The 25,138-nt window shown below is 41.3% G+C and overlaps 1 protein-coding gene across 1 annotated transcript in view; it reads left to right on the plus strand.

Moving 5' to 3' along the window:
• MAP9 (microtubule associated protein 9) overlaps positions 1-24,897 on the plus strand; it is a 312,585-nt gene extending 287,688 nt beyond the window's left edge. The window contains exons 9-14 of the mRNA XM_088475315.1: positions 648-780; positions 5,673-5,762; positions 11,404-11,565; positions 13,049-13,194; positions 20,288-20,420; positions 24,465-24,897. Of these exons, the coding sequence (XP_088331441.1) occupies positions 648-780; positions 5,673-5,762; positions 11,404-11,565; positions 13,049-13,194; positions 20,288-20,420; positions 24,465-24,587 (787 nt within the window). The 3' untranslated portion in view covers positions 24,588-24,897. The remainder of the gene's footprint in view (positions 1-647; positions 781-5,672; positions 5,763-11,403; positions 11,566-13,048; positions 13,195-20,287; positions 20,421-24,464) is intronic.
• The last annotated feature ends 241 nt before the right edge of the window (positions 24,898-25,138 follow it).

Genomic DNA, 25,138 nt, shown 5'->3' on the forward strand with positions numbered 1-25,138 from the left:
AAAAGTATTTTATATTAAATTGTGTAAAATACAAGTAACCAATGGGGGGACTGACAGAGCAGAGCACAACACTATGAATGTTTAGTGAGGAAGATCAGCCTCCCAGCTGTGTTCAACATGGATTTGGGGAAGACCAGTAAGGAGACTTTCGCAATAATCAATGTGGGAGATAATGAATGCATGAATGTGAGTTTTTGCAGCGTCTTGTGGTTGATATGGGTGTATTTTGGATATGTTTTTTAGATGTATGTAACATGGTTTGGAAACATTGATTGAATGTGGGTAACACAAAAAGTCAAGAATGACACCTAAGCAGCACGCGTGTGAGGTGGGGTTTATTGTCGAGTTATTAACAGTGATAGAGATAGCAGGTTGGTATGTACTATTAGCTGGTGGAAATATTATTAAGTCTATTTTGGAAAAATTAAGTTTGAGGTGGCGAGATGACATCCAAGATAAAATGGCATTTAAATAATACTCTCTGAAGTGTTCCTTAATGACTTTCCCCGGAGCTTAACCATTGTGTCACTGGATACTTCTATACAAAGAAATCATGCAGCGTTTATGAATGTGAGCACATATACTAATGTTAATGAGCCAATATTTATTTTTCATTTAGATAACAGATCTTTTTCTCCTGTACACAGTAAGAAGAGATCTACCAAACAGAGCACTCCTAAACCACGCTATTTGGGGACATTGACCGTATTAGACAAGTCAGTTAATGACAATAATTGTGATGTAGAGGCTGCAGATACTTTGCGTGCTGCAGTTTATCAGGTAATCATTGTTCTTTTAAAATGTATTTATGTAATTGGAATAATCCTGCGGAAACCAAAAGCAACATTGAAAATTAGGTCGCTCAATAACTGTATGCTGGGCTATCTGGACAAATATAATTTTAATCAATTCTCATATGTACCTTAGCAAGATGTACTTTGTTTTATCATTGTTGTTTATATTTCTAAGACCTGTGCTTTGACATGAAATTGGCACATTTGAAAACATCAGGTTGTTAATATTTTTATGTGTTATAAGATAAACTACACCTAAGTCAATGCAAACTTATTGCTGATAGTTGCTAATTATTTTATACTACACTAACATGTGACATACTGTAGTTGCTATCTTACACACTAAGTGGTCTATGTATTAAAGTGGCTCCCGTCAGGTATTGTTGGTAGTGGCCATTTGCAGTGCTCCTCTGTGGGGTTTGGGTCCAGGATCCCAACGGTCAGGATGCCAATGGTTAGAATACTGACTACGGCATCCTGACAGTCAGAATCACAACAGATTTTTGTAATTATTATAACCCTAACCCCCCCTGCATCCTAACCCTCCTGTCCCATAGCCTAACCCTCCAGCAGCCTAACCCTAACCTTCCCCTTGGTGTCTAACCCTAACCCTCCCCAAACCCCCAGCAATCACATGAATAAATCACTGTAGCAGACTATAAAAAATAGCTTGGTAATTACCTTTTTTTTCAATGGTTTGTTTCTTCAGATTGCTATTAATGATTGATAATTCTGGAGATTTGCCTCACTGTTATGTGACTTCCATAACAACCACTGTCAAATGGCATATGATGTAATGAGCAGGAAGGCTTTGGAAAGCCCCTTTGAGCTTTGTTTTCACTGTGACATCCTCCCCTCTGCCATCACATGACATGTGGAGAGCTTGTGTCTATGGCAGCCATGGTAGTTTTTCCTCCACTTAACTTGTTAATTAAAGAAAAAAAACATATTTGTTGCATTGGTGCTTTAAAGCCCAAGGTTTTATTGGCTGACTTATTGACATTAATGATTTCAGCAATAATATCGTAGAAGGGAGTATTTTATTGCCTTATTGGTATAAACAGTTGTAGAAGATTAGGAGGTCAGTTTTCCACGAAACAAAGAAGTTGAATAAAGAAAACAGAGGGACATGGGCTTCCAGTCTCTGACAGCTATGTTTTTACAAAGTACTATGGGCAAAATGTACTAAGCGGCGGGTTCTAAACCCCGGCGGTTTGGTGGCGGTTTGACGGTGGATTCTATTCTGTTCTAAATCCTGGGGGTTTGGTGGTTGTTTTGCAGCGGTTTCTAAATTACAGCCCTGTTCTATTCTATTCTAAAATGTGTTTTGACTGCGGTTTGGCGGCGGTTTTGCTATCTGCAGATTTACTAAGGCCGAAAACGCTGCAGAACTGCCGTCAAAACACATTTTAGAATAAAATATAACAGGGCTGTCATTTAGAAACTGCTGCAAAACTGCCACCAAACCCCTGGGGCTTAGAACAGAATAGAACCCACCGTCAAACCGCCACCACACCGCCTTGGTTTAGAACCCGACGCTTAGTAAATTTTGCCCTATATCTGTAATTAGGGTACATTCAAATTATATGGAAAAAATAGCACTATGGCAGTGGCTCCACAATGACCGTAACATATAATAATTGGAGCATCTACCATTGATCTAAATGATCCGCACTTCCACTGCCAGCATGCCATGTTCATGAATGCATTGGGGTCAATTCAATTACTTGTGAGGGGTGCAAGTTGGTGTTGTAACGGCGGGGAAACACTGCCAATGGTACCGCAACTTGCCTCCGACGTGGCCCGATCTTAGTTTTGTCGATTTTGGGCTTGATTCAGCGCAGAATCGCTATTCTGCTTATACGCACGTAACGCAGTTGCTAATATCAGCGGTCATATGCAAATGTTTGCATTCGCATTGTGATCGCAGCTTAACATAAGGACGACCACTTCCCCTTACTTACATTCGTATACTTTAGCAACATAGCGAAACAATCGGTAACAACGAGTCAGACCTCACTCAGGAACTGCTAACTTCAGTGTACGCTATGAGGCCTCAGACTGCGTATGGTATCGTAGTGAATAGTTTATGCATGCCCCTGCAACACCGTCCCAACACACTGGCATGCTTGCGTTTGCCCGACCCCCATCACCACCCACAAACGGCACTTCTTGTCAATTACTCTGCCATGGGTCTGCGTAGCCTCTGCAATCACAGTCTCGATCACAGTGGCCGGCTCACGCACTGCGATGCATACGCATGCGCAGAACGCAACAATAGGCAACTGCGATCCAAGCTGAATCAGGCTCTTTGTACGCAGCTGCGAGGAACTGCAAACAATAATCCATGAGTGTAGAAGTAGCGTAAGTGCAGCATATAGCCGCACTAACTCGTGCCTCAAGGGGTCTCACTAGTAACTGACTTAACCCCTTAGTGACACTTCCTCCAGGTGCCTTTATCTCCCACCCAAATGGACCTGTTATGCAGTTTTAAAACCAACATATCCTGAATAGAAGCCTAATTGTGTAGACCAGCAACGTATAATGCAAAAAAAATCCTACAATTGCTTAAAAAATATAGAATCAAATTGTTTTGTTACGTTCTTCCTATATTATTTAAATTAGCATTTGTTGTGGGCTGAAAATTCTGTGACACTTACCTCATCTGGGCATCCAGTGCCATCAGAAGCACCAAGTGGCTGCAATGCACAGGAAATATATATGTTGTGCAGTATTTGAAAAAATCAAAATATTGACTTGAAATGCACAAGGAGGGACTAGAATGTGTCGCAGTGTATTATAAAGGTTGATGACTTATGGGTCGATCTGTCATGTGGGAAGTCTGTCATGACTGAAATGAAACGTGTCACCATTGGGATTCAGTTTATTATGTTGGCGGTAACCATGTCAGCATGTGACATTGTGAAAATGCCAGCTTTAGGGTTAGGTTTAGGGATTAGAGGTCAGTCTTAGGGTTTAGTGTTAGAGTTAGCATTACTCAGGATGTGTTTGCATGCTAAAGCCGCGTATCCACTACGCGATGTTACTGAGCGATTGCAAGATTACGACATCGGAATCGTGCAATCACTCTGTACTCGTGCACAAATCGGGCACTACTTATGTCAGAAACGACCAGCGATGCATGCTCCTGCTGGTCGTTTCCAACATCAATTATCTACTGAACATGCTGGTCAATCTGCTGATAACGACAGATTGCCCATGTTCAGAGATGATTGCTGTGCCTACGTGGCATTACTCTAATGCTAAATACTATGCCTAACCCTGACCCCTAATTGTAATCCTAAATCTAATCTGTAAATTTAATGCTAATGTCAACATTTTAACCACGTCTGTATCATACCTGTCAACATTCTGGTGTTGACATTATAACACAGTGAACGTCGACAATGTGACTGCATACCCCTCATTGCCAATATGTATGCAAATCATTGTATGGCTTTCAGTAATTGTCTGCTTTATTTTCTAAATACTGCTGTATAATATCACCTTCATATGGTGTACAAATGTGTGTTCACCCTTCGTGATGCGTTAGGTATGCTGTAGGTCACAAATTCAAGTAACTTCTATAAATCCCTTTATTTATCTGCATGGGTTTGTATCTAGCAGTGTCTGTATTATATATTGCTAGCTGTAGGGCTTATGAATCATATCATACAGATGATGCATCGTGGAAGCAGAATAAATTTAAACAAAGCTTTTGAAATAAAAATCTAACAACATGAAAGCTAGCCCACGTTTAATGAGAAATAAGATAAAGAATTATATTTTTGTTTTGATTCTAACAGAATTAATTAGGATCTTCTGACAAAGCAGATGACTTTCATTTTACTGCAAATGACTTGAACAAAACCTTCATGTGTATATAACATGTCACCACAACTGCATATACATCAATACATGTCACCATAATTGCATGTACATCACATCTTAACACAAACTTGTTTTTCCATCGTTTAATGTTTTCTTGTACAGATTGATTATCAGTCCTCTTTTAGTGATCTGAGCTCAAGTATTAGATTATATTTACTGGTGGTTTTCTCAGGATTGCCGACCACACTCACTACATCATGTCACAGCTTCATTTTCATAATGTAAAGACATGTTACATTTCCAGTGTGTTAACTATTGGTGCTGAGTCTGTCAAATGTCTTTACTGTGCTGAAATGAAGCAGTGACATTACTCAGTGCTGGCAGGCCTGACAGAATGCTCTATCATGCCCTAATCTACAGGTCATGTACTTCTCTGTAATAGCCTAATTTTCACAGCGGGCCCCTGGAAGTGATGACTATCCATGTACAGGGAGAAAGAATTGCAAGTTAATGGTTTGTGACTTCCTATATTACCTCTCAACCTAATATAATTGCCTATCTTCCCTGAATGTCTGGGTTATTCCCGAATTTCCGGGAGCTGGGAGCTCTCCCGTACTCCTTAGAGAGCCTACATGGTTTTACACCTCCCATCCCTAGCACCTGGCCATTCCTCTTCTGCATCAGCCTGGGGGCCAGGTAAAAAGCCAGCAAATATGGGTTGCATATAATCTGCCTGCTGCAAAATTGTCTTTCCCTGTGTAGCATTAAATTAACCAGATCAATTTAAATATCAGCAGATCTCAATATTTAATTGTATTGCAGTTTTAGTTATTCTAAGTATTGTAGCTTTTTGTTTGCAAGAAAGTTCTGAATATATTTTGTTGGGCATAGTACAATTAGAGTAGCAATTAAGGTACTTTACTGTATGTGATAAACTGTTCTGTGTTCCTTTATATTTACCCCTTAGGCAAGTAACTGATACATTTTTAACATAATGTATTTTGTTGAGTATTCACATTTTATTCAGCAGCATTATTTTCTCTGCAGAATTGGCTGGAAAAGAAGAAAGTATTTCTTCATGAACTACACCAAATGAAAAAGACCGAAACAGAGCTGGAGAAAGAGAAAATAAAAATGGTAATTATTTAGATTTATCATATTAGACATACTCTGATGTATACCTGGTCCTAATCCCGACAGCCGGCTTCCCGACTGCTTAATCCCGGCGAGGGTTACATGACAGGCGTCTAAATCTAGACGCCTGTCATTTTACCGACGCCGGGAGACCGGCGCCCAGCATCCCGATCAAAGCCGCGTGGGGGGGGGGTTTGGTTTAGGGTCCCGGGGGGGACTTAGGGTCCCTTGTTTACTCTTCTTTCTAAAAGATTCTCAAGGAGTTGCAGCCACTTGCTAGACCAAATGTTGTCTATAGCTTAGCAGCAGGGGAAAATAGATTTGGCAGTCATGGCCTCCAAGGTCTGCATGATCCATTCCCCATAGAGGTCAAATGTGTCATTCAAACTAGTGCTAAGGACCTGATTCAGACCCACTCGCTAAGGCGCAATCGCTCGCTCTAAGCGATTTTCTCCCATCTGCACATGCGTATAATTCGCAGTGCTCGTGCGCAAGCCATTCGTTGTGATCTGATTTTGGTAGCTCCTAAGCCACTATCAGGTCGCTACTTTGAGTGACAGATAGTGCCGTTTGTGGGTGGTAACGGGAAGGTGCTTGTAAACAGGGGAGTGGATGTGCAAACGCAGGCGTGTCTGGCCGCCAAAATGCTGTTTAAAGGGCGTGCATAATTAGCAAAGTAGCGTCATTGTACACGTCACCTGCATGTAGTTCAGCCAGCGCTGATCGCTGTGCTTGCGGCAGGCTAAGGCAACCCCAAGGGCTGCGAGCAGCTCCGATGGTTCATGATGGTCTCGATTAATCCTTCATTTCCCGGAGATGACGTGTGTTGCGAGAGGCAAGGGGTCGTCTTCAGACATTTGCGAGCGCACTTTGCAGTAGACCGCTAAAACATAGTGGTCGTCCTTACGCGACACAGTGCGAGCGCTTCATTTAAATGTCCGGCCCCTTTTTGCCAGCGAGCGATCGCATTTTGCGAGCGTGTCTGAATGAGCTCCTAAATGTGATGTCACTGAATACATATATTAAAAAGAGAGGGTTTAGTATAAAAGGGTATAACATATATCCCCTTTTTTCTTTTGCCCACTAATTAGTTTTGCCTCAAATTACAGTATACCTATAGAAGGTTTTCCATTTGTTCTCAGTCTATAACAACCATTGGAATATTTTCCATTTTCTAATAGAGACCACCTGACTCTCAATAGCACCTTACATCTGCACATGTTTAATGAAAGCAGAGGTTCCATACTACGTTATTGTCACCTTTGTCAAAAAGGAGTCCACTGCATAATAGATTGGGTCATATTAATCAGTGTCCAAGGTCTAAATCTACCCTGGCCAAGCTCGGATTATCCGTAAATGAGCTAAAATCTGTTCTAACTCCATCCCATAGGAAATTTCCCTTCTTTTTCTTTGGTGTTTCTTCCAGAAAAGTGGTCAGAATTAAGTTTTAATGATAGTTCAAAGTCAGAATATACATTTAAAGGACTTAGACATAGCTATTAGAAAAATGAGGGTCTTACACCCGAGGCTTTTCCATGTTCCCTTTCACTGCAAATAATCACAAAACCTATTGAGATTTGCATTTCTAACGGATGGGGAACATTCACTCAGAAGCAGGCAGTGAGAGGCAAATAGTACACAATGGAGCAGTAGGCTTATATCACTCTGTTCAAGTTAAGGCCAGTCATGTTAGTCCTTAGAGCTTTAAATCCCTGTCACCTACAGGAATTTACAGCTTAATTTGTCTGGATAACAACTGTGGTATCTTACCTGAACAGGATGGCACGCTTTTGTTCTCTGTTACAAAAGCCCTAGGGATTAGGAAATGGGCCATTCAAAGGCTATTCACATAACAACAATTGCATTCTGGGAAACTAATGAACGGGACAATTCTCCATCAATATCATCTGATTTTGGGCAATTTTAATATTTCAGACAGTAGTTCAAACCTTCAGGGGTTCCTTGAATAGATAATTCCGAGTCTCTGCATGGCAACTCTTTTCTAAAGCTCAGGTTCCCACCTTTGTATCCAGAGTGTAGACACAGGGATCATTCAAGGGGAATGTAATGTCTTTCCCATAGTCAGACCTTATTCTCCAATATGTTCTCCAACCACCTGCTTTTTACTGAAGATACTGCACAAAATAAGAGCAGACTAGGTATCCCATTTAATACTGGTTTATCATCTCTGGCCATCCAGGGTACTGCTTCCTCTTGTCAGTTGTGCAAAGGGCCTAAAATTCCGCTGGAACTCTCCAAAGACTGCTTCCAGGGTACTTCAGATCTCATGGACAGGTTACCACTGTGCATATTGAGAATTGTCATCTTTTACAGTAGTCCTTATTATTGCCTCACTGAGGCCAGGCGAGGACCAGATATCCTACCATGATTAGAGAATTTAGTGTATGGCATAGTACTGCTAATACAGCTAGAACAGCTTCTCTCCTTCCTGGACTTCGGGTGCCAAATAATGTGCAGGCCTTGCATCAGTCACCATCTACTACTATGGATCAGCACTTGCCTTTTTATCACCAAGGCTAATTGTGCATAAACACGGTCAGATTTTTCTTCAGATCTGAACGATAAATATTTTAAAAATCGTTCAATCATACATATCTGACATGTTTGTCAGATGAACAATGCACGTTCCCGCTTGTCAGATAACGATATCTGACATCTGATGTGTTTGCAGTCAGATTTGGAAGATTCCATTCATTTTAATGCAATCGAAAATTGTTTGTAGTTCAAATCGTTGATCATATCGTTCATCAAATCGTTCAGATCGTTCAATCGTTCATCTGACACATCTGACAAATCTGACCGTGTGTATGCACCGTAACTGAAAACATTTTACCATTGCTTACTCAGAGGAGTTCTGTCCTACCCAGCGCTTTTAATCCACTGTATTCTAGAACTTGGAATATATGTAGAACTTGTTCTAACCCTCTAAGCTACCCTGGACACAAGTTTAAAGACTTTTTATTGAGAAAATTTGCTTTACTAGATTTAGCCTTAGGGGCCAGGGGTCCCGGGATAACCTTAATTTATATTACCAATCCAAAACACCCTCCTTTGAAAATCGTATAGTTGAGTTTGGTATAATCAAAGATGGGATAAATAACATTTTTAGTTTAGTAACTTCTCATAATTGAAACTTACCGCTCCACTAAAAGGTGAAGCTTCGAGGTTACTTATCACTTGTTGTTATTTATCACTTGCAGCACCCCAGATGGAGGTACACTCCATCTGGGGTGCTTTAACCTCTAGTGTTGTAGCAAAAGTTATGTTCCTACATTACATAATGCACACCACTTATTGGCCCTCTGAACATTCATTTGCCAAGCATTATTGGAGACCAACTGATCTTCCAAGCAACTGCCAGGTATATGGTAGTCTGCCCACCAGCTGTTGCTAGTTAGCAATCCTCCCGATGAACAAACAGTAGTTTGCAGGAATCTATGACCTGCAAACGTTCTTTGTTCTAGGGAATAGGATTGCCACCTAGCAACAGCACCCACTCTACCCACCCTATACTTTGCTAGGTCTGTTGGTTGCTCTGTCCAAAGTTGCTCCAGGTGATTCATACCTTTATTCTTTTCTCCTGGCTGTGTCAAGGGAGCATGAGAAAACACAGCCATTGCTAGAGATATCAAATGATTTTCTGACATCTGTTCTTTCTCTTCAAACCATTTTGGCCTATAGTTGTGCCTTGCCTGTATATGCTACGTGAAATGCTATGTAACAGTGTTACAGCTGCTGACACTGTAACGTAGCATTTTGCATGCGGATACAACCGCAGTCGCTCACAGAATATAGGCATGCTGCATATCATTTTAATCAGCAGAAGCTGCTTGTGCTACCTATTTGAATCACTGTGCGATTAAGATGCATTTGAAGGTACAAAGTCACACGAAACGATTCTCTGCGCTACCGAGTCTCTGCATGGCGCGACTAGAACAGCTGTTTAACATGCAAGGAGGCTAGATGTATGAGGACACATCTGTATGGTTGGTCAAGGTAAACTAAACTGGGTTAAATCTGCATTAATCCTTATTTCTGGAACAGATCTCTGTTGCCTAATGCCAGTAAAATCAATTTATTAACTAACCATTATTCTTTCTAAGCACATTGGGGAAAAAATCAATGTGTGGAAGAATAGACATTGTTCTCTGAGAACTGCTAGAAAGTTTTCAGCAGATATTCAACAGGGATTATACCACTGCAGCAATGGGAGGCACAGAAGTAAAGAAACGTTTGATGTGCTAGAAAAATTTGTTATCTATATTTTCAGGGAAAAAATGTGGTACAATAGTATTGCTTAATGGTGATGGGAACAAGTAAGAATGCAGAATTTCATTGACATGATTGTGTGAGGAAATGAAATATGTGCACATTGACCTGAGGTGAAAGTCATACTGAAATGACAATTTTGTTTCCAATACTTTTTATGTATTTATTTGACATTAATATTTAATAGTATTTGTGATTGATTGAGACATATTAGCCAAGTATTTTATATAGGAAACCTTGCGATGTAAACAGGCTGTCATGCAAATGCTATAAACAGTGATGGAATAACATGAAATAGTGTATGTCTGAGTTATAGAGAATGATTCAAATATTTTTTCTGAGATATACTGTAGTATGCCATGTACAGGACAGCTGTACATGGGGGGCAGGTGCACACTATAAGCACTAAGGATTCTAATTATCAAAATAACTAATAAACTGCAACAATTAACATGGTTTTTAAAGTAAGGTTTCTTAGTGCATGTTTGGCCACGTGGTAGGTGGGCAAACACCATTGGCCAAATATGTACTGAGAGACCTTACTTTAAAACCCATGTTAATAGTTGCAGTTTATTATAGATATTTTGATCATTAGAATTCTTAGTGCTTATAGTGTGCACATGCTCCCCCCCCTTCTTTTCTGCAGTAGAACTCCAGGTCTCAGCATGGTAGCACCTATTATTATATTTAAAATTAGGATGTTAAGTCCAGCCCCCCCTTTTTACCTATGAAGGTAAAGTACACATCAGAACGATCTATATCCTAGCCTACCCAACAACAGAATGCAGGATGGAAGGAATATACCAGGTGTCCCTACATACTGCACGATCCAGTGTACGACCACACAACATACCCTTCCATCCTGCATTCACCTGCATGTGGTCATCAGCGACGTCGGCACATCTGACATGCAGCTCATCACATGGGGCGACGCCGCTGACGACGCACATGATAGCGTAATTGAGGGTACACACTGAGCCATATGGACAATATATCGTTCCAATCCGCGTCTACTATATCGCCTCATGAGTTCCCCGGCCTTACGCGCAAAAAGCCCAGTGGGTGGGGCATTGACTCACAAGGCTGCTATGTAAATGGATTTATTTTCAAAATGTCTCTTATTCTTTTGGAAAGGTTTATCAATATTTTTTCCAGAAGCCCTGAAAGTCTTAGTATAACAATGCATTATTCTTGTGGGGCTGCTTCCATGGCTCTTCACACTGCTGTCCTGCAGTAAGAAGACAAGCCACCACTCATAGGGCCTGATTCAGAGCTGTACTGCAGTAATTAGACTTGGCTGACTTGTGACTTGTGATGAAAGGATTGTTACTAACTGATACATTTGTCTTTGCAGGAGAACACCATGAAAAAAGAAGAAGCAATGGCTGCTTTTATGGCTTGGAAAAATGAAAAGAAAAAAGGAACAAAACAGAATCAAATGAAGCAGAAATTGGAACAAAAGAAAAAGATGGATGAACTTGAAGACATTGCACAGAAGAAGGAGGATTGCAGGAAGGTACAGATACTGTATGTGATTGCATGTACTAACCAATACGATTCAGTCATCTGTCTGACAAGGTGGAGAAAAGCCAATCTCTGGTTCTTATGAGTTACACTACTTGTTTTACCTGTGCTCTAGTTTAATGTCCTTAAATTACTAATACAAATAATTGTACAGGTAAGCAAATTATTTATTATCTCTCCATAGTAACTTTGAAAAACCAAAAGTATAATAGATTAAATGGATTGCCAATCAATATGTTGTGTATCTAACCTAATGGACATTACATACACAAATACATTTGTCTTTTAACAAATGGCCTTTTTATGGGCAAGTTGTACGTAAAAATTAAAATGTTAACAGAGTTGCATATAAGCACTATTCTGTGAATCTTTGTCTGCGATAAAAGAGTAGAAAATGGAATTCACAATCCGGTATTTGGTGTCAGAAATAGGAGGAGAGAACTTAGTGGATACATTATAAAGAAGGATGTGTAAAATGCCTGCTCGCTTACAGTGAATTGTTCACATCTAGTTCTACCGTCACTATAGGACTATACACCTATAGCAGTGGTTCCCATATTGGGTGCCGTGGCACCCTGGGGTGCCTCAGGTCACTTGCAAGGGTTCCTCAGCTTGGTGGTCCAATACCAAATAAAATGATTTTTCACCAATGTGATAGACAAAACCAGTGCTAATGGTTGCCAATCAAAAAATAAGTGGACAAAAAGAATGGCAGCCCTGTCCACCACCACAAAACTGAACCTAAGGATGACATATAAGCACAATTTACTTCATTTAATTTTAGCTGAATTTCTCAAGAAACTTTTGGCCCAGGGGTTCAGTGGAAAAAATGCTGATACTCTAGGGCGCAGTGGTTCGAAAAAGTTTGCTAACCACTCACCTATAGTGATTTTTAAAATTCTATCAGTTTCTGCAGTTCCGCTGACACAGTCAACCACTTTTTTAAAAATATAATTATATATATATATCTATATCATAACTGGAAAACTCAAAGTGGACCCATAACCTGCCTACAGCAGAGGCAGCCATTTTATGGGCGGCAGAAATATTCAACTGTTTATTCAGTAGTAATTTGTGTTTTATACATCAATGATGTCACTGGTTTTGAGTGAATAGATTAATTCTCGTTTCAGTCCACAAATGTCTGACGCCACTGTCTGTGATTGGTGGATATACTTTATATAGTTTTTGCTGCTAATTACAAATCATTTAATTTTTATAATACAGTAAGCTAGACCTTCATGCATACTCTTTAAGCTAGACCTTCATACATATACTCTTCTAGTACAGATTCGTGTATAGCATCTCGCCTCTAACATTATGGAGATATGCTATACAGTGGGTGCACATGAACTCAATGTACACTGCCAGCTAAAGTACTAATGCACACTGTATGACTAAATAAGGACATGAATTTCAAGCAGACAACACCTATGTCAACAATAAAACCTAAACCATAGGCAATTGTCTTTAAGGCATTTGAGAAGTGGAAAGAAGCTAAGGAAGATTATTTAAAGCAAAAGGCTCTGAAACAAAAGCTGACCGAAATAGAGAAAAAAAGAATGGAGCAGACAATTATAATGGAGAAGACAAATGACAGCAAGTCTGCTTTTAAAAAATGGTAAGATCACTTTTATTACAGGCCAGTAACCAGTGTTGTAGTACATTGTGATAGCTTTGTCGATGCTACCAGCTCTGAGGTCTCTGAAATTTATTGTCCAAGGCATGTAGGTTTATCTAAAATTTATATGGGAAAAACTGATTAAACAACCTCAGACAACAGACATCATACCACAGTGGAAAGTTATTACTATGTTATGCTACAGTAAAATGTTGATGTTCAGTATTATTCATTGGTAGAGTTTTGATGGAAGATGTCACATTTTATTAGAACCTTTATGGAATACTTCAGACATTGGTGGATTCTGAACTGTGGACCTTCCACTTTAGTGGAATTAGAATTGAAAGCATTGCATATATTGAGAATGTTGATGGAAGCAGAATCATCACAGTAGACATTGTGATATTGTAACACTGCGTTGTGTCTGATAGCTGCAGAGCCAGTAATATTACAAACCCATGGTAACTGGACAGATCTGTCCTCGCACATCTTTGCTTAAGTTGCGACAAACAGCTCCTCTTGGCACGCCTGGGTCTTGTGAGACTCTGCTAGCGTTGGTTGTCTTGTTTGCCAAAAATGCATTTAAGTCGCAATGCGATATGACTAGGACGCACCAGGAGACTGTGCTGATGAATTTGATATCTGACACTTGCATATCTGTGTGCGACCGAGTCTCTCAATCAGCTTTTCCTCTATCATCCATCTAGGGAACACTGCAGTTAGCCATTACCTATGGGGTTAGAGGTCTAGGTGTAGGAGTTTGGCACTGAACTAGTTACGAAAACAAAAAATTCTGCCCCCCTCTAACCCCTCCCATCTCCACTAATCCTCAATTTAGTTTAGTGCCACAAGAGTGAGGCACCTTTTTATATTTGTCCTTTTTGGTTCGGTTTTATTTAGAATTCTTTTATTCTGTTTCAAGCGCTTAAGTCCCTGCTTGCAGGAGACTCCGGGCCTGATTCAGCAAGGGACACACGCTAGCAGACGCACGCCCCCGGCTGCTGCGAGAATATGCTAACTAATGCATACGCACGGAGACCACAGCAGAAGATGCAAAGCTCAGCCCCATATCAATCCGCCCATCTCCCTTTACGCACAGCCTGACCAGTACGCAAGATAGCGTAAACATCGAGAACCATCGGACCCATATGCTCAATAGTGGTTGACCTGACCTGCTGAAGGATTTTGGCCGCTTCCTGTGTACAGCTTGCGGTATGGCTGCGTATGCCACGGCACTGCCTTAATTATGCACGCCCCTATAACGGCGTCCCAATACACAGGCACGCCTGCGTTCGCCTGACCACCCCCCGTCACCACCCACAAACGGCACTTGCTGTCAATCTATATCGGAAGGGTCTGCGTACACACTGCGTGTTGTCTGCGTACCCTAACCCGATCGCACTGGCTAGTTCGCACACATGCAGTTCGATGCATGCGCAGTGCAAAAACATTGGCCAATTGCGTGCGTTCTGTCCTTTGCATTCCTTGCTGAATCCGGCCCTCAGTGCGCTATGGAGTGAATGTTAGTTAGCACAGCCCACTGCCATTTTGCCTCTGTAGGGTCACAACCGATTTTACTGGTCTATGGGCCTTCTTCATACCAAATGTGGGTCTGAGGAGGGTGAGTGCGGTCAAAGGCTATTTATTAGCACTGGAACGTAACTCTGTATATGATGTTGCACCTGAGGTGGGCCTGCCCCTCATGATGCGCACCCTTCTGTCATTTCCGCTGCCATGGCTCTGTGAGGTATGTGCTGCTGCGGCGGGGGAGTGAGCTGTTGGTATTTTGAGGCATCAGTTTAGCCCCAGCGATTCATTGTATGTGGACCCGCCCCCAGTTTCTTCCTTGACGGTTTCCTGCAGGTGCCATCTTCAAAGGGAACTTAATGCTGTGGGGACACTTGGCGATTGTATAGGGTCTTCCAAACCCAAGCAATGCACTGCTTTATATTTTGCATGTTTCAATTGTGGTCAAAAATTACCAAAGGGTTGCACAGAACCAGGGACTGTGGACCTGACACCAGGGTGTTCTAATGAAGCACAGGCAATTCCGGAGTGAGCTTGATCCATGGTGGATACAATTGCAGAGCTCCACCAATCCAAGGCCCCTCCATCAGAGGAACCTGAATGGGCCGTAATATGTAAAATGCCTTTCTGAGATGGTTACATCTGTTAACAAAATAGTCACAACTAAGAAACAGCCATTGCCGTCCTCTGCTGCTTTTCCTGGGGACTTGGACACTGCTGACTCTTCTCCTGAAGAAAGGGAGTTAGATCCTGAGTAGGAAGATACCTCATGTTGGGAGACGGCTTCCCCAGTTTCTTCAAGCGCCAACATTTAATTGAAGCGGTTTGTCAGACCCTTCAGATACAGGATTCTGATATTCAAGAGCCTGCTTCTACTTCTTTCTTCAAGCGTAAGAATAAGCTAATGTCTGTATTTCCTTATTTTGCTAATTTTGGCGAGACTTTGAGAGAGGATTGGCTTAAGCCTGATACAAAACGTCAGGCCCCTCGAAAGTTCATTGTACCCCTTTGCAGACGAGGATACTAAGTCTTTGGAGGTCCCCCCTTGGGTGGATGCCCCTGTAGCTCGGTTGGCAAAGACCACAGTTATTCCTACCGTTCACTCAGCCATATTAAAAGATCACATGGATAGGAATACTGATACTGTTCTGAAGTCCATGTTTTTTCTTACAGGAACTTCTCTTTGACCTGTCCTGGCCAGTGCCAGGACTGTTAGAGCCGTTGAAGCCTGGGTAGCACCTGCTAACTTTGATTTATGTACTTTTGCAGAATAAGTACGAGAGGCCCTGGTTTATGTTGGATATGTTTTGTTGGACAGGATTTTTATGCAGGCCTAGGGTTTCTGCATTGGCGATTTTGGCCAGAGGTCTATCTGGCTTCGCTCTTGGAATGCGGACCCTGAATCAAAATGTACTCCAGCAGCAGTTCCTTTTGAAGGTGAATTTCTATTTGGTTCCAAACTTACAAAGATCATCTCACAGGCTACTGGGGGTTAGAGACAGTATCTTCCGGTTTCCGCTCCCAAGACGAAAACCCCTTGTTTTCATGTATTTTGGCCTCAAGGAAGATGATCCTTTCAGTACTGTCCAATTATTCCCGCATGGGAGCCTTTTGAGTGCGAGGCACCACAGGCACCCGTCAACCTGCCACTAAACTAACAGAGAAGCCTTCTGCATGACGGTCTGGGGGCCCTGCAACCCTCTCAGGTAGTTGGGGCCCTCCTCCTCCAGTACCGGGACGTTTGGCTTCAATCAAATCCGGATTGGTGGGTGCAGGGCATCATAACCAGAGGGTACATTCTCAATTTGGACTGCTCCATTCTACACCTTTTTTTTTCCACTTTTCTGCCTCAGGATCCAGCCAGACATCACGCTCTCCTGCATGTGGTCCATTCTGTTTTAGATTTGGCGGTCATTACTCTGGTTCCCATTCACCAACAAGGCAAGGGCATCTATTCCAACCTCTTTCTGGTGGACAAACCAGACAGATCTTTCAGTCCTATCCTAAATCTCACATTTCTAAATCCATATCTTTTTCTCGCCAAGCTCAAAATGGAATCTTTGTGCTCTGTCATAGGCGCTATGGAGGCTGGCCAGTTCTTGGCATCCATAGACATCAAGGACACTTATCTCCACATTCCCATTTGGATAGGTCATCAACATCTCCATTTTGCGATGGGGGAATCAGCATTTCCAATTTCAAGCCTTATTTTTCGGACTGCAGCTCCAAAAGTGTTCACAAAGGTCATGGCCCATATGGTCTCTTTACTTGGGATGGCTGGTGTGCCCATAGTTCCATATATGGATTATCTCCTTGTAAAGGCTCCTTCGGAAGACCTTCAACTCCTCCAACATCTGTAGGTTACACTTTCTACCTTGCAGGCTCATGGCTGGATTGTCAATTTTTCAAAATCAAACTTTCTGCCCTCTCAGCGAGTTTTCCTTCTATCACAAAAGGTCCGGGACCTCCTGTCTGGAGTACGGTCCCTCCTTCAACAGCATTGGGTCTCTGTTCTCTGGTGCTTGCAGCTCCTAGGAAGGATGGTGGCCACCTTTTAGGCAGTCCCATTGTCCAAGTTTCATGCCAGACCACTTCAACACCAGATTCTTTTCCATTGGTTCAGGACAGGTCCTCGTCTGGACAAACAGTTTATCAGACTGTCTCGTCACTCCCTCCACTGGTGGCTCCACATCCTCAATCTTACAAAGGGCTCCTTTCAAATCTGGAATTGGGTGATCATCACGATAGATGACAGTCTGAAAGGATAGGGATCTTTGTTTCTATGCCAGCATTTTCACGGACGTTGGTCTCCTCCAGAGTCTGTTCTTCCCATCAATATTCTCGAGTTGCGGGCAATCTGTTATGCTCTTCTACAGGCTCAGACCTACTTACAGGGCTTATGTCAACTAACAGGGTGGGACTCGAAGCATGCAAACCATAAAAAAGGTCTCTCACATTATCCATTTGGGGTTTGGGTTCCCACTATCTCGGCCGTGCACATTCCCGGCGTGGACAACTGGGTTAAACCAGGAGGTGGACCTGTGGATTCCTGACATAGACCTCATGGCCTTTCGTCTGAACAAGAAACTACCTAGATACCGTGCGAGGTCCAGAGACTATCAAGCGGCCTTGGTGGATTTAATGTCAGCTCCTTGGGTCTTCACTCTGGGTTATCTGTTTCCGCCACTATCCATGTTAGCCAGAGTGCTTCTCAGAGCCCGGCAAGAGACCATGCCGGTCATCCTAATTGCTCCAGACTGGCCTCGTTGCCAGTGGTTCTCTCTCCTTCAGAGTATGTTGTGCTTTCCTCTTCAAGTAGACCTTCAACAAGTCCTTGTCTACACCCAAATCAGTTGGCTTTGACGGCATGGCTCTTGAAACCCAAATCTTAAGAGCTCTAGGGTTCTCTAGACTATGGTACAAGCTCATAAGTCGGTTACCTCCAGGATCTACCATCGTGTCTGAAAGCGTTACATCTCCTGGTGTGAATGTCGAAGTTTTATGCTGCTGTTTTTCATTTACCCCGTCTCTTATACTTTCTTCATGATGGATTATCTCAGGGTCTTCGACTGTTCTCCCTAAAAAGACAAGTGTCTGCTCTCTCTATCCTCTTTCAGTGGCGTTAGGCCAATAGTCCAGAGGTCCAAATCTTTTTGGGGTCCTTCATGTCCAGCCCTCATATGTGCCTCCTGTTCCACCCTGGGATTTGAACTTGATGTTGGAGGCTCTTCAAGATGCTCCTTTTGAGCCCCTTGAATCTGTGGAACTTCGTTACCTCACTTTAAAGGTGGTGTTTTTGTTGGCAATCAGTTCGGCCAGACCGGTCTCTGAGTTGGCCGCACTACAGTATCTTGTAAGCCACCTTTAGTCGTTTTCCTTCAGATTGGGTGGTTTTGCGTACAAAGCCATCTTTTCTTCCTAAGGTGGTGTCTAAATTTCAGCCTCAAGCAGGATATAGTTCTTCCGGCTTTTCCCCGGAACCCATCTTATATATTTAAATCATACATCTGCCATCCGCTGTACAGATTCTTTCTTGGTATTAATTGATAGCCCGAAGCAAGATTGGCCTGCTTCGCCTCTATTGCTTGGTGAGTCACTTCAGCCATTTGACAGGTTTCTTCTCTTAGGGCCCATTCAACTCGTGCAGTTGGGGCCTCTTGGGCAGTGCACCATGGGGCCTCGGTGGAGCAATTGTGCAGAGCAGTGACCTGGTCTTCTGTGCATACCTTCACTAAGTTCTCCCGCTTCCATACCCTTGGTATGGGGGAACGTAAGGTTCTTCGTGCAGTCTCAGCAGGCATTTTTACCCCCCCTGCCAATGTTAGCTTGCTTTGGAAGGTTCCACATGTAATGGCTAACCACAGTGTTCCCCAGATGGATGATACAGAAAATTGGATTTTTGTACTCACCGTAAAATTCCTTCGTTGAAGTCCATCTGGGGAACACTGCGATCCCTCCCTGATATGTTTATTTTTCTAGTTTTGCTTTTCAATTCTTTGTTTGTGCTTCCTCTATGCGGCTTTGCTAAACGTGCAAACTGAGGATTAGTGGAGGTTGGAGGGGTTAGAGGGGGGCAGAGTTTGTTTGTTTTCTTAACTAGTTCAGTGTCAAACTCCTACACCTAGACCTCTAACACCACATGTAATTGCTAACCGCAGTGTTCCCCAGATGGACTTCGAGGAAGGAATGTTACGGTGAGTACAAAACTCCAATTTTTCCATGCAAAGTTCTGTTTATAGTCTCAGTCGCACACAGATATACAAATGTCACATATCAAATTAATCAGCACAGACTCCTGGTACGTCCTAGTCATATTGCATTGCGACTTAGACGTTTTTCCGCAAAAAAGAAGCCCGCTGTTAGCAGAGTTACACAGGTCCTGGTGGCTCACTCACGTCAGGCTTGTTGCACTGCGTGGCATATTGAGAATAGGGAATCGGTATGTGTGACCGCCGGACCTAAGTCCCAGGGTGGACAACTAGGACTTAGGTCCGGCTGTTCAAATCCTGACGCCGGAAAACCGGCAACAGCAGATTCCGACAGGTAAGTTTTTTCACTATCCCTAACCCTCTCCCCCCCCCTAAACCTCCTTTAGGGGTGCCTAACCCTAACCTCCCCCCATAAGTGCCTAAAGCTAACCGCCCCTCCCCGCACCCTAAACCTAACCCTCCCGGGGGGTGGCTAACCCTAACTACCCCCCGGGGGTGGCCTAACCCCCCTTCCCCTAGCCTGACCCCATCCCTCCCGGGGGGGGGGCTTAACCCTAGGTCCCCTCGGTAGCCCCTAACCCTCCCCACCCCCGCGGCTGCCTGCACCTGCTGCCCGGCTTACCTTCGTTCGGTATGCCGGGCGTCGGGATTTCGGCGGGTGGATAATGATAGGCATGGGGATTTCGAAGGCCTATCATTAATCCCATGCCGGGATTTGACAGTCGGGAAGCCGGTTGTTGGCATTTCGACCACTGGCTTCCTGACTACATACCGAGGATAGATGTAGGAGGATACAGCTGTAGCTGTAACAAAGAGAGCTGTGCCATTATTCTATTTATTAACTGATTATATTCTAGGAACGAACGAAAGGAACATGTGTTGACTGAAAAGAAAAAACAAGAGAAGCATGAGAAAATGGAACTGGAGAAAATAAAAGCTGAAAAAGAGGACCAGGAAAAAAGGGCTCAGAAAATTTATGAAAAATGGCTGGTAAGTTGTTTAATAGCAGAACATGCTACTTTTCTGTCTGTCCTTTATTATCTTAATACAGTGCATCCTGGAAAATATTCACAATGCTTCACTTTTTCAAAATTTTGTTATGCAGCCTTATTCCAAAATGGAACAAATTCATATTTGTCTTCAAAATTCTACACACAATACCCCATAATGACAACGTTTTAAAAAAAATGTTTGCGATATTTGCAAATTTAATAATAAAAAAAAAACCGAAGAAATCACATGTACATAAGTATTCACAACCTTTGCTCAATACTTTGTTGATGCACCTTTGGCAGCAATTACAGCCTCAAGTCTTTTTGAATATGATGCCACAAGCTTGGCACACTTATCTTTGGGCAGTTTCGCCCATTCCTCTTTGCAGCACCTCTCAAGCTCCATCAGGTTGGATGGGAAGCGTAGGTGCACAGCCATTTTCATATCTTTGGTTAGGCCACTTAAGGACATTCACAGAGTTGTCCTGAAGCCACTCCTTTGATATCTTGGCTGTGTGCTTAGGGTCGTTGTCCTGCTGAAAGATGAACCGTCGCCCCAGTCTGAGCAGGTTTTCATTCAGAATGTCTCTGTACATTGCTGCATTCATCTTTCCCTCTATCCTGACTAGTCTCCCAGTTCCCAGTCCTTCAGGTGCATTTTGGCAAACTCCAGGCAGGCTGCCATGTGCTTTTTACAAAGGAGTGGCTTCCGTCAGGCCACTCTACCATACAGGCCTGATTGGTGGATTATTGCAGAGATGGTTGTCCTTCTGGAAGGTTCTTCTCTCTCCACAGAGGAATGCATAGGGTTCTTGGTCACCTCCCTGACTAGGGCCCTTCCCCCCCGATTGCTCAGTTTAGACGGCCGGCCAACTCTAGAAAGAGTCCTGGTGGTTCTGAACTTCTTCCATTTACGGATGATAAAGGCCACTGTGCTCATTGGGACCTTCAAAGCAGCAGATATTTTTCTGTACCCTTCCCCAGATTTGTGCCTCGAGAAAATCCTGTTTCGGAGGTCTACAGATAATTCCTTGGACTTCATGCTTGGTTTGTGCTCTGACATGCACTGTCAAGTGTGGGACCTTATATAGACAGGTGTATGCCTTTCAAAATCATGTCCAATCAACTGAATTTACCACAGCAAAACATCTCAAGGATGATCAGTGGAAACAGGATGCACCTTAGCTCAATTTTGAGCTTCATGGCAAAGGCCGTGAATACTTATCGATGTCAAAGGAACAGAATATGACACAAGAGCTGTGGCGCTGTATATGATGTTACACAAATATAACTGTGCAAATAAGATATCTGTATACATAAATATGTCTAAATAATATCCTGAGTAGTAACTTTCATGTTGAAATTTTTCTTTGATGAATTGGCATACCCCAACTCACTTCTTCTCAAAGGTTGTGTGAACATATAAAGGTATCTTTCCTTATGGACAGCCTTTCAATGTAAACACTTTTTTAAAAAGTTGCGTACCAAAACTCACACTGTACGGTATGAGTATGATCATATAACGGTTTCTTTCAAATGCTCATCTGGAATTTTCTTATGAAATGTAGGGGTACATACCCCAACTTACGAAGAGTGATGAAGTGGTACTCCTATAAAGGTTTCTTTATTCTCCCCGACACTTTAGATCCTCCAAAGATATAAACCCATAAACTCCATAATAAAAAAGGGGTTTATTTTAATCAAGGTTCCAAAACAAGTTTCCACAAAAAAAGGGGTAATAAATAACAATAAAAAACTAAAAGGTGCACATGGGGCACCATAGAAAATGCATACAGTCCAAAAAAATCAAGGAAATGAGAAACAAAAAATTAAAAAATTCCTTTTGGTTGGGTTACTCACACATTCAGTAATATGTCAACGCGTTTCAGTCCTTTGGGACCTTTTTCAAGACGTCTTAAAACCTTTTAGTTTTTTATTGTTATTTATTACCCCTTTTTTTGTGGAAACTTGTTTTGGAACCTTGATTAAAATAAACCCCTTTTTTATTATGGAGTTTATGGGTTTATATCTTTGGAGGATCTAAAGTGTCGGGGAGAATAAAGAAACCTTTATAGGAGTACCACTTCATCACTCTACATAAGTGGGGGTATGTACCCCTACATTTCATAAGAAAATTCCAGATGAGCATTTGAAAGAAACCGTTATATGATCATACTCATACCATACAGTGTGAGTTTTGGTACGCAACTTTTTAAAAAAGTGTTTACATTGAAAGGCTGTCCATAAGGAAAGATACCTTTATATGTTCACACAGCGTTTGAGAAGAAGTGAGTTGGGGTATGCCAATTCATCTAAGAAAAATGTCAACATGAAAGTTACTACTCAGGATATTATTTAGACATATTTATGTATACAGATATCTTATTTGCACAGTTATATTTGTGTAACATCATATACAGCGCCACAGCTCTTGTGTCATATTCTGTTCCTTTGACATCGATTGTTTTGTAGAATTGTGGTGATATTCTTGTTAAGAATAAGATATTAGACTATTGGCAGCTGTTTGTTGCGCCCTTAAAATAGCATTCTCTTTCTTCTTCCACCATTTGCAAAAATCTAAAAAAAAATTTTTACACGTTGTCATTATCGGGTATTGTGTGTAGAATTTTGAGGACAAAAATTAATTTATTCCATTTTGGAATAAGGCTGTAACATAACAAAATGTGAAGCTTTGTGAATACTTTCCAGATCTACTGTATGTGTCATAGTAGCCTATAGTCTACTCTAGCGCAAATTCTTTCGGAGAGCATCCCTCTCTAAAAGAATATGCGTTATAGTAGCCGTAGGCTACTAAAAGTTAAAACCATCTTCAGATGGTGTTAACAGCTGGAGCTTGGAAAATCCGATAACTTAATATTCTCCATAGAAAGCTATGGAGGCTGCTTTTGCTGTCAGTCTCACATGTTAAATGCTGGAGACCCTCAGATTTTGCGTGGATCTCCCGAAAACAGGTGTTTTGGGGGGATTTCCCACAATTTAATTTTAATAAATATGCCCTATTGTCTTGTTTCTAATTCTAGGATATGCTATTCCCGCCCCACTCCAATTCTCTTTTTTGCATTATATCAATATTGTAGGTATGAAATATTAATCCAGAGATACACATGATAAGTTGTCTGTGGCTCTGCATATTATACAAATTATGTATTTTTGAAAAACTCCATTTACACTTGTTTATGTCGCAATTTGCGTTCAACGCTATATTAGCTATTTAAATGTATCTATATAAATAACTGGTAATTATTATTATTATTAATAATAATAATAAAAAGATTAACACCATTGTGTTTATTTAAAACTGATGTTTTCTTTTAACTATCTTTATGATGAAATGCATTAAATGGGTATTAAAATAAATACATTAAATGAAAGGCATTAAATGGGGTGAGAGGAATAAGATAATTATAATAAATGTAAAAAGATGTATTAGAAAAGTAGTCTGTCCACTGATGAAAAAATATATTTTATATAGCCACAGATTTTTTTATGCAATTAACGCACAAAAAATATTTTGTCTTATTTGGTTTATAGAATTTCTGATATGAGAGCCACTTGTGCAGTGTTTTCCCTCTATCAAACATGGTATAGAGCGCACTGATGCCCTCAGTACAGCATTAGTACCTATATAAATGTCTTTGTTACTTATGATAATATTCTAGGAGATGCAAAAATATATATTTTTATATAATGGTCTTTGCCAGCTGACAACCCAAATGACGGTGGTAGATGGAGATGCTGTTACAGATGTTTACAATGCATGGTGATGTTTTACATTTAGGGGTATATTTACTAAAAGTAGATTTTAATCCAGTTAAAATTCAAAATTTATCAAAATCGATGTTGTGTTTCTGTCGCTAAATCACATATTTACTGCCAGACATTTTTTGATTTGGTTTTAAAGTTTTAATATATGTGTACAATTTAGCCCCCAGAAACACAACATTTGATAATTTTTTAAATTCAACCTTTAGTAAATATACCCAGTAAGATATTTGCATAACTGATGATGCCTTATTTACAGAAGAGAAAAGAAAAACAGGAAATGATGGAAAAGAAGCAGAAAAGGCTGCAGGCCATTTTAGATGATGATAACTGCCCTCCCCCATGGAGTCCTCCAGGAACTACTATCTCAGCAGGAAGATGATTGTAGTCTCAATTGTACGAACTGTAATATCAATATTTCTCAACACCTCCCATTGGTTTTTGTGTATTTTCTTTTTTAGTTCCAAAACATTTGCACAGAAGGGTGTGAGATTGATTTGAAATTGTTACATGTCAAACTGACATTTAAATTACAAGGTAGGGGCGATAATTCCTCTAACATGCAATAATGTTTTGCAGAATATTCTTGCCTGAATAACTCATTGAAGCTAGGAGAAATTGTACGGTTGACTCCAAATTTAGTTTGTTTTTTAATCATCATATATGATCTTTTATTATGCGTCTAGGGTTTTAGCTAATTTATTTTTTAAATAATGTTAACATTTTTAATACTGTTCATGTCTTTTTTACCTATTTTGTTCGAAAATTCATTTTAAATTGTTACTTCAATTTTAGGCTTTTCCAACAAAACATTTATGATGCAGAATGCATTTTGTTGTCACTTTGCACAGTGAAATTGTTGTGTGATGCTCGCTTCCTTTATATAATAACGTATATTGAGACGCTGGCTTTGTGTGCACCTACAGATAATAA

This window comes from Taudactylus pleione, unplaced genomic scaffold, assembly GCF_031769625.1.
Source record: "Taudactylus pleione unplaced genomic scaffold, aTauple2 ptg000170l, whole genome shotgun sequence".
NCBI lineage: Eukaryota > Metazoa > Chordata > Amphibia > Anura > Myobatrachidae > Taudactylus > Taudactylus pleione.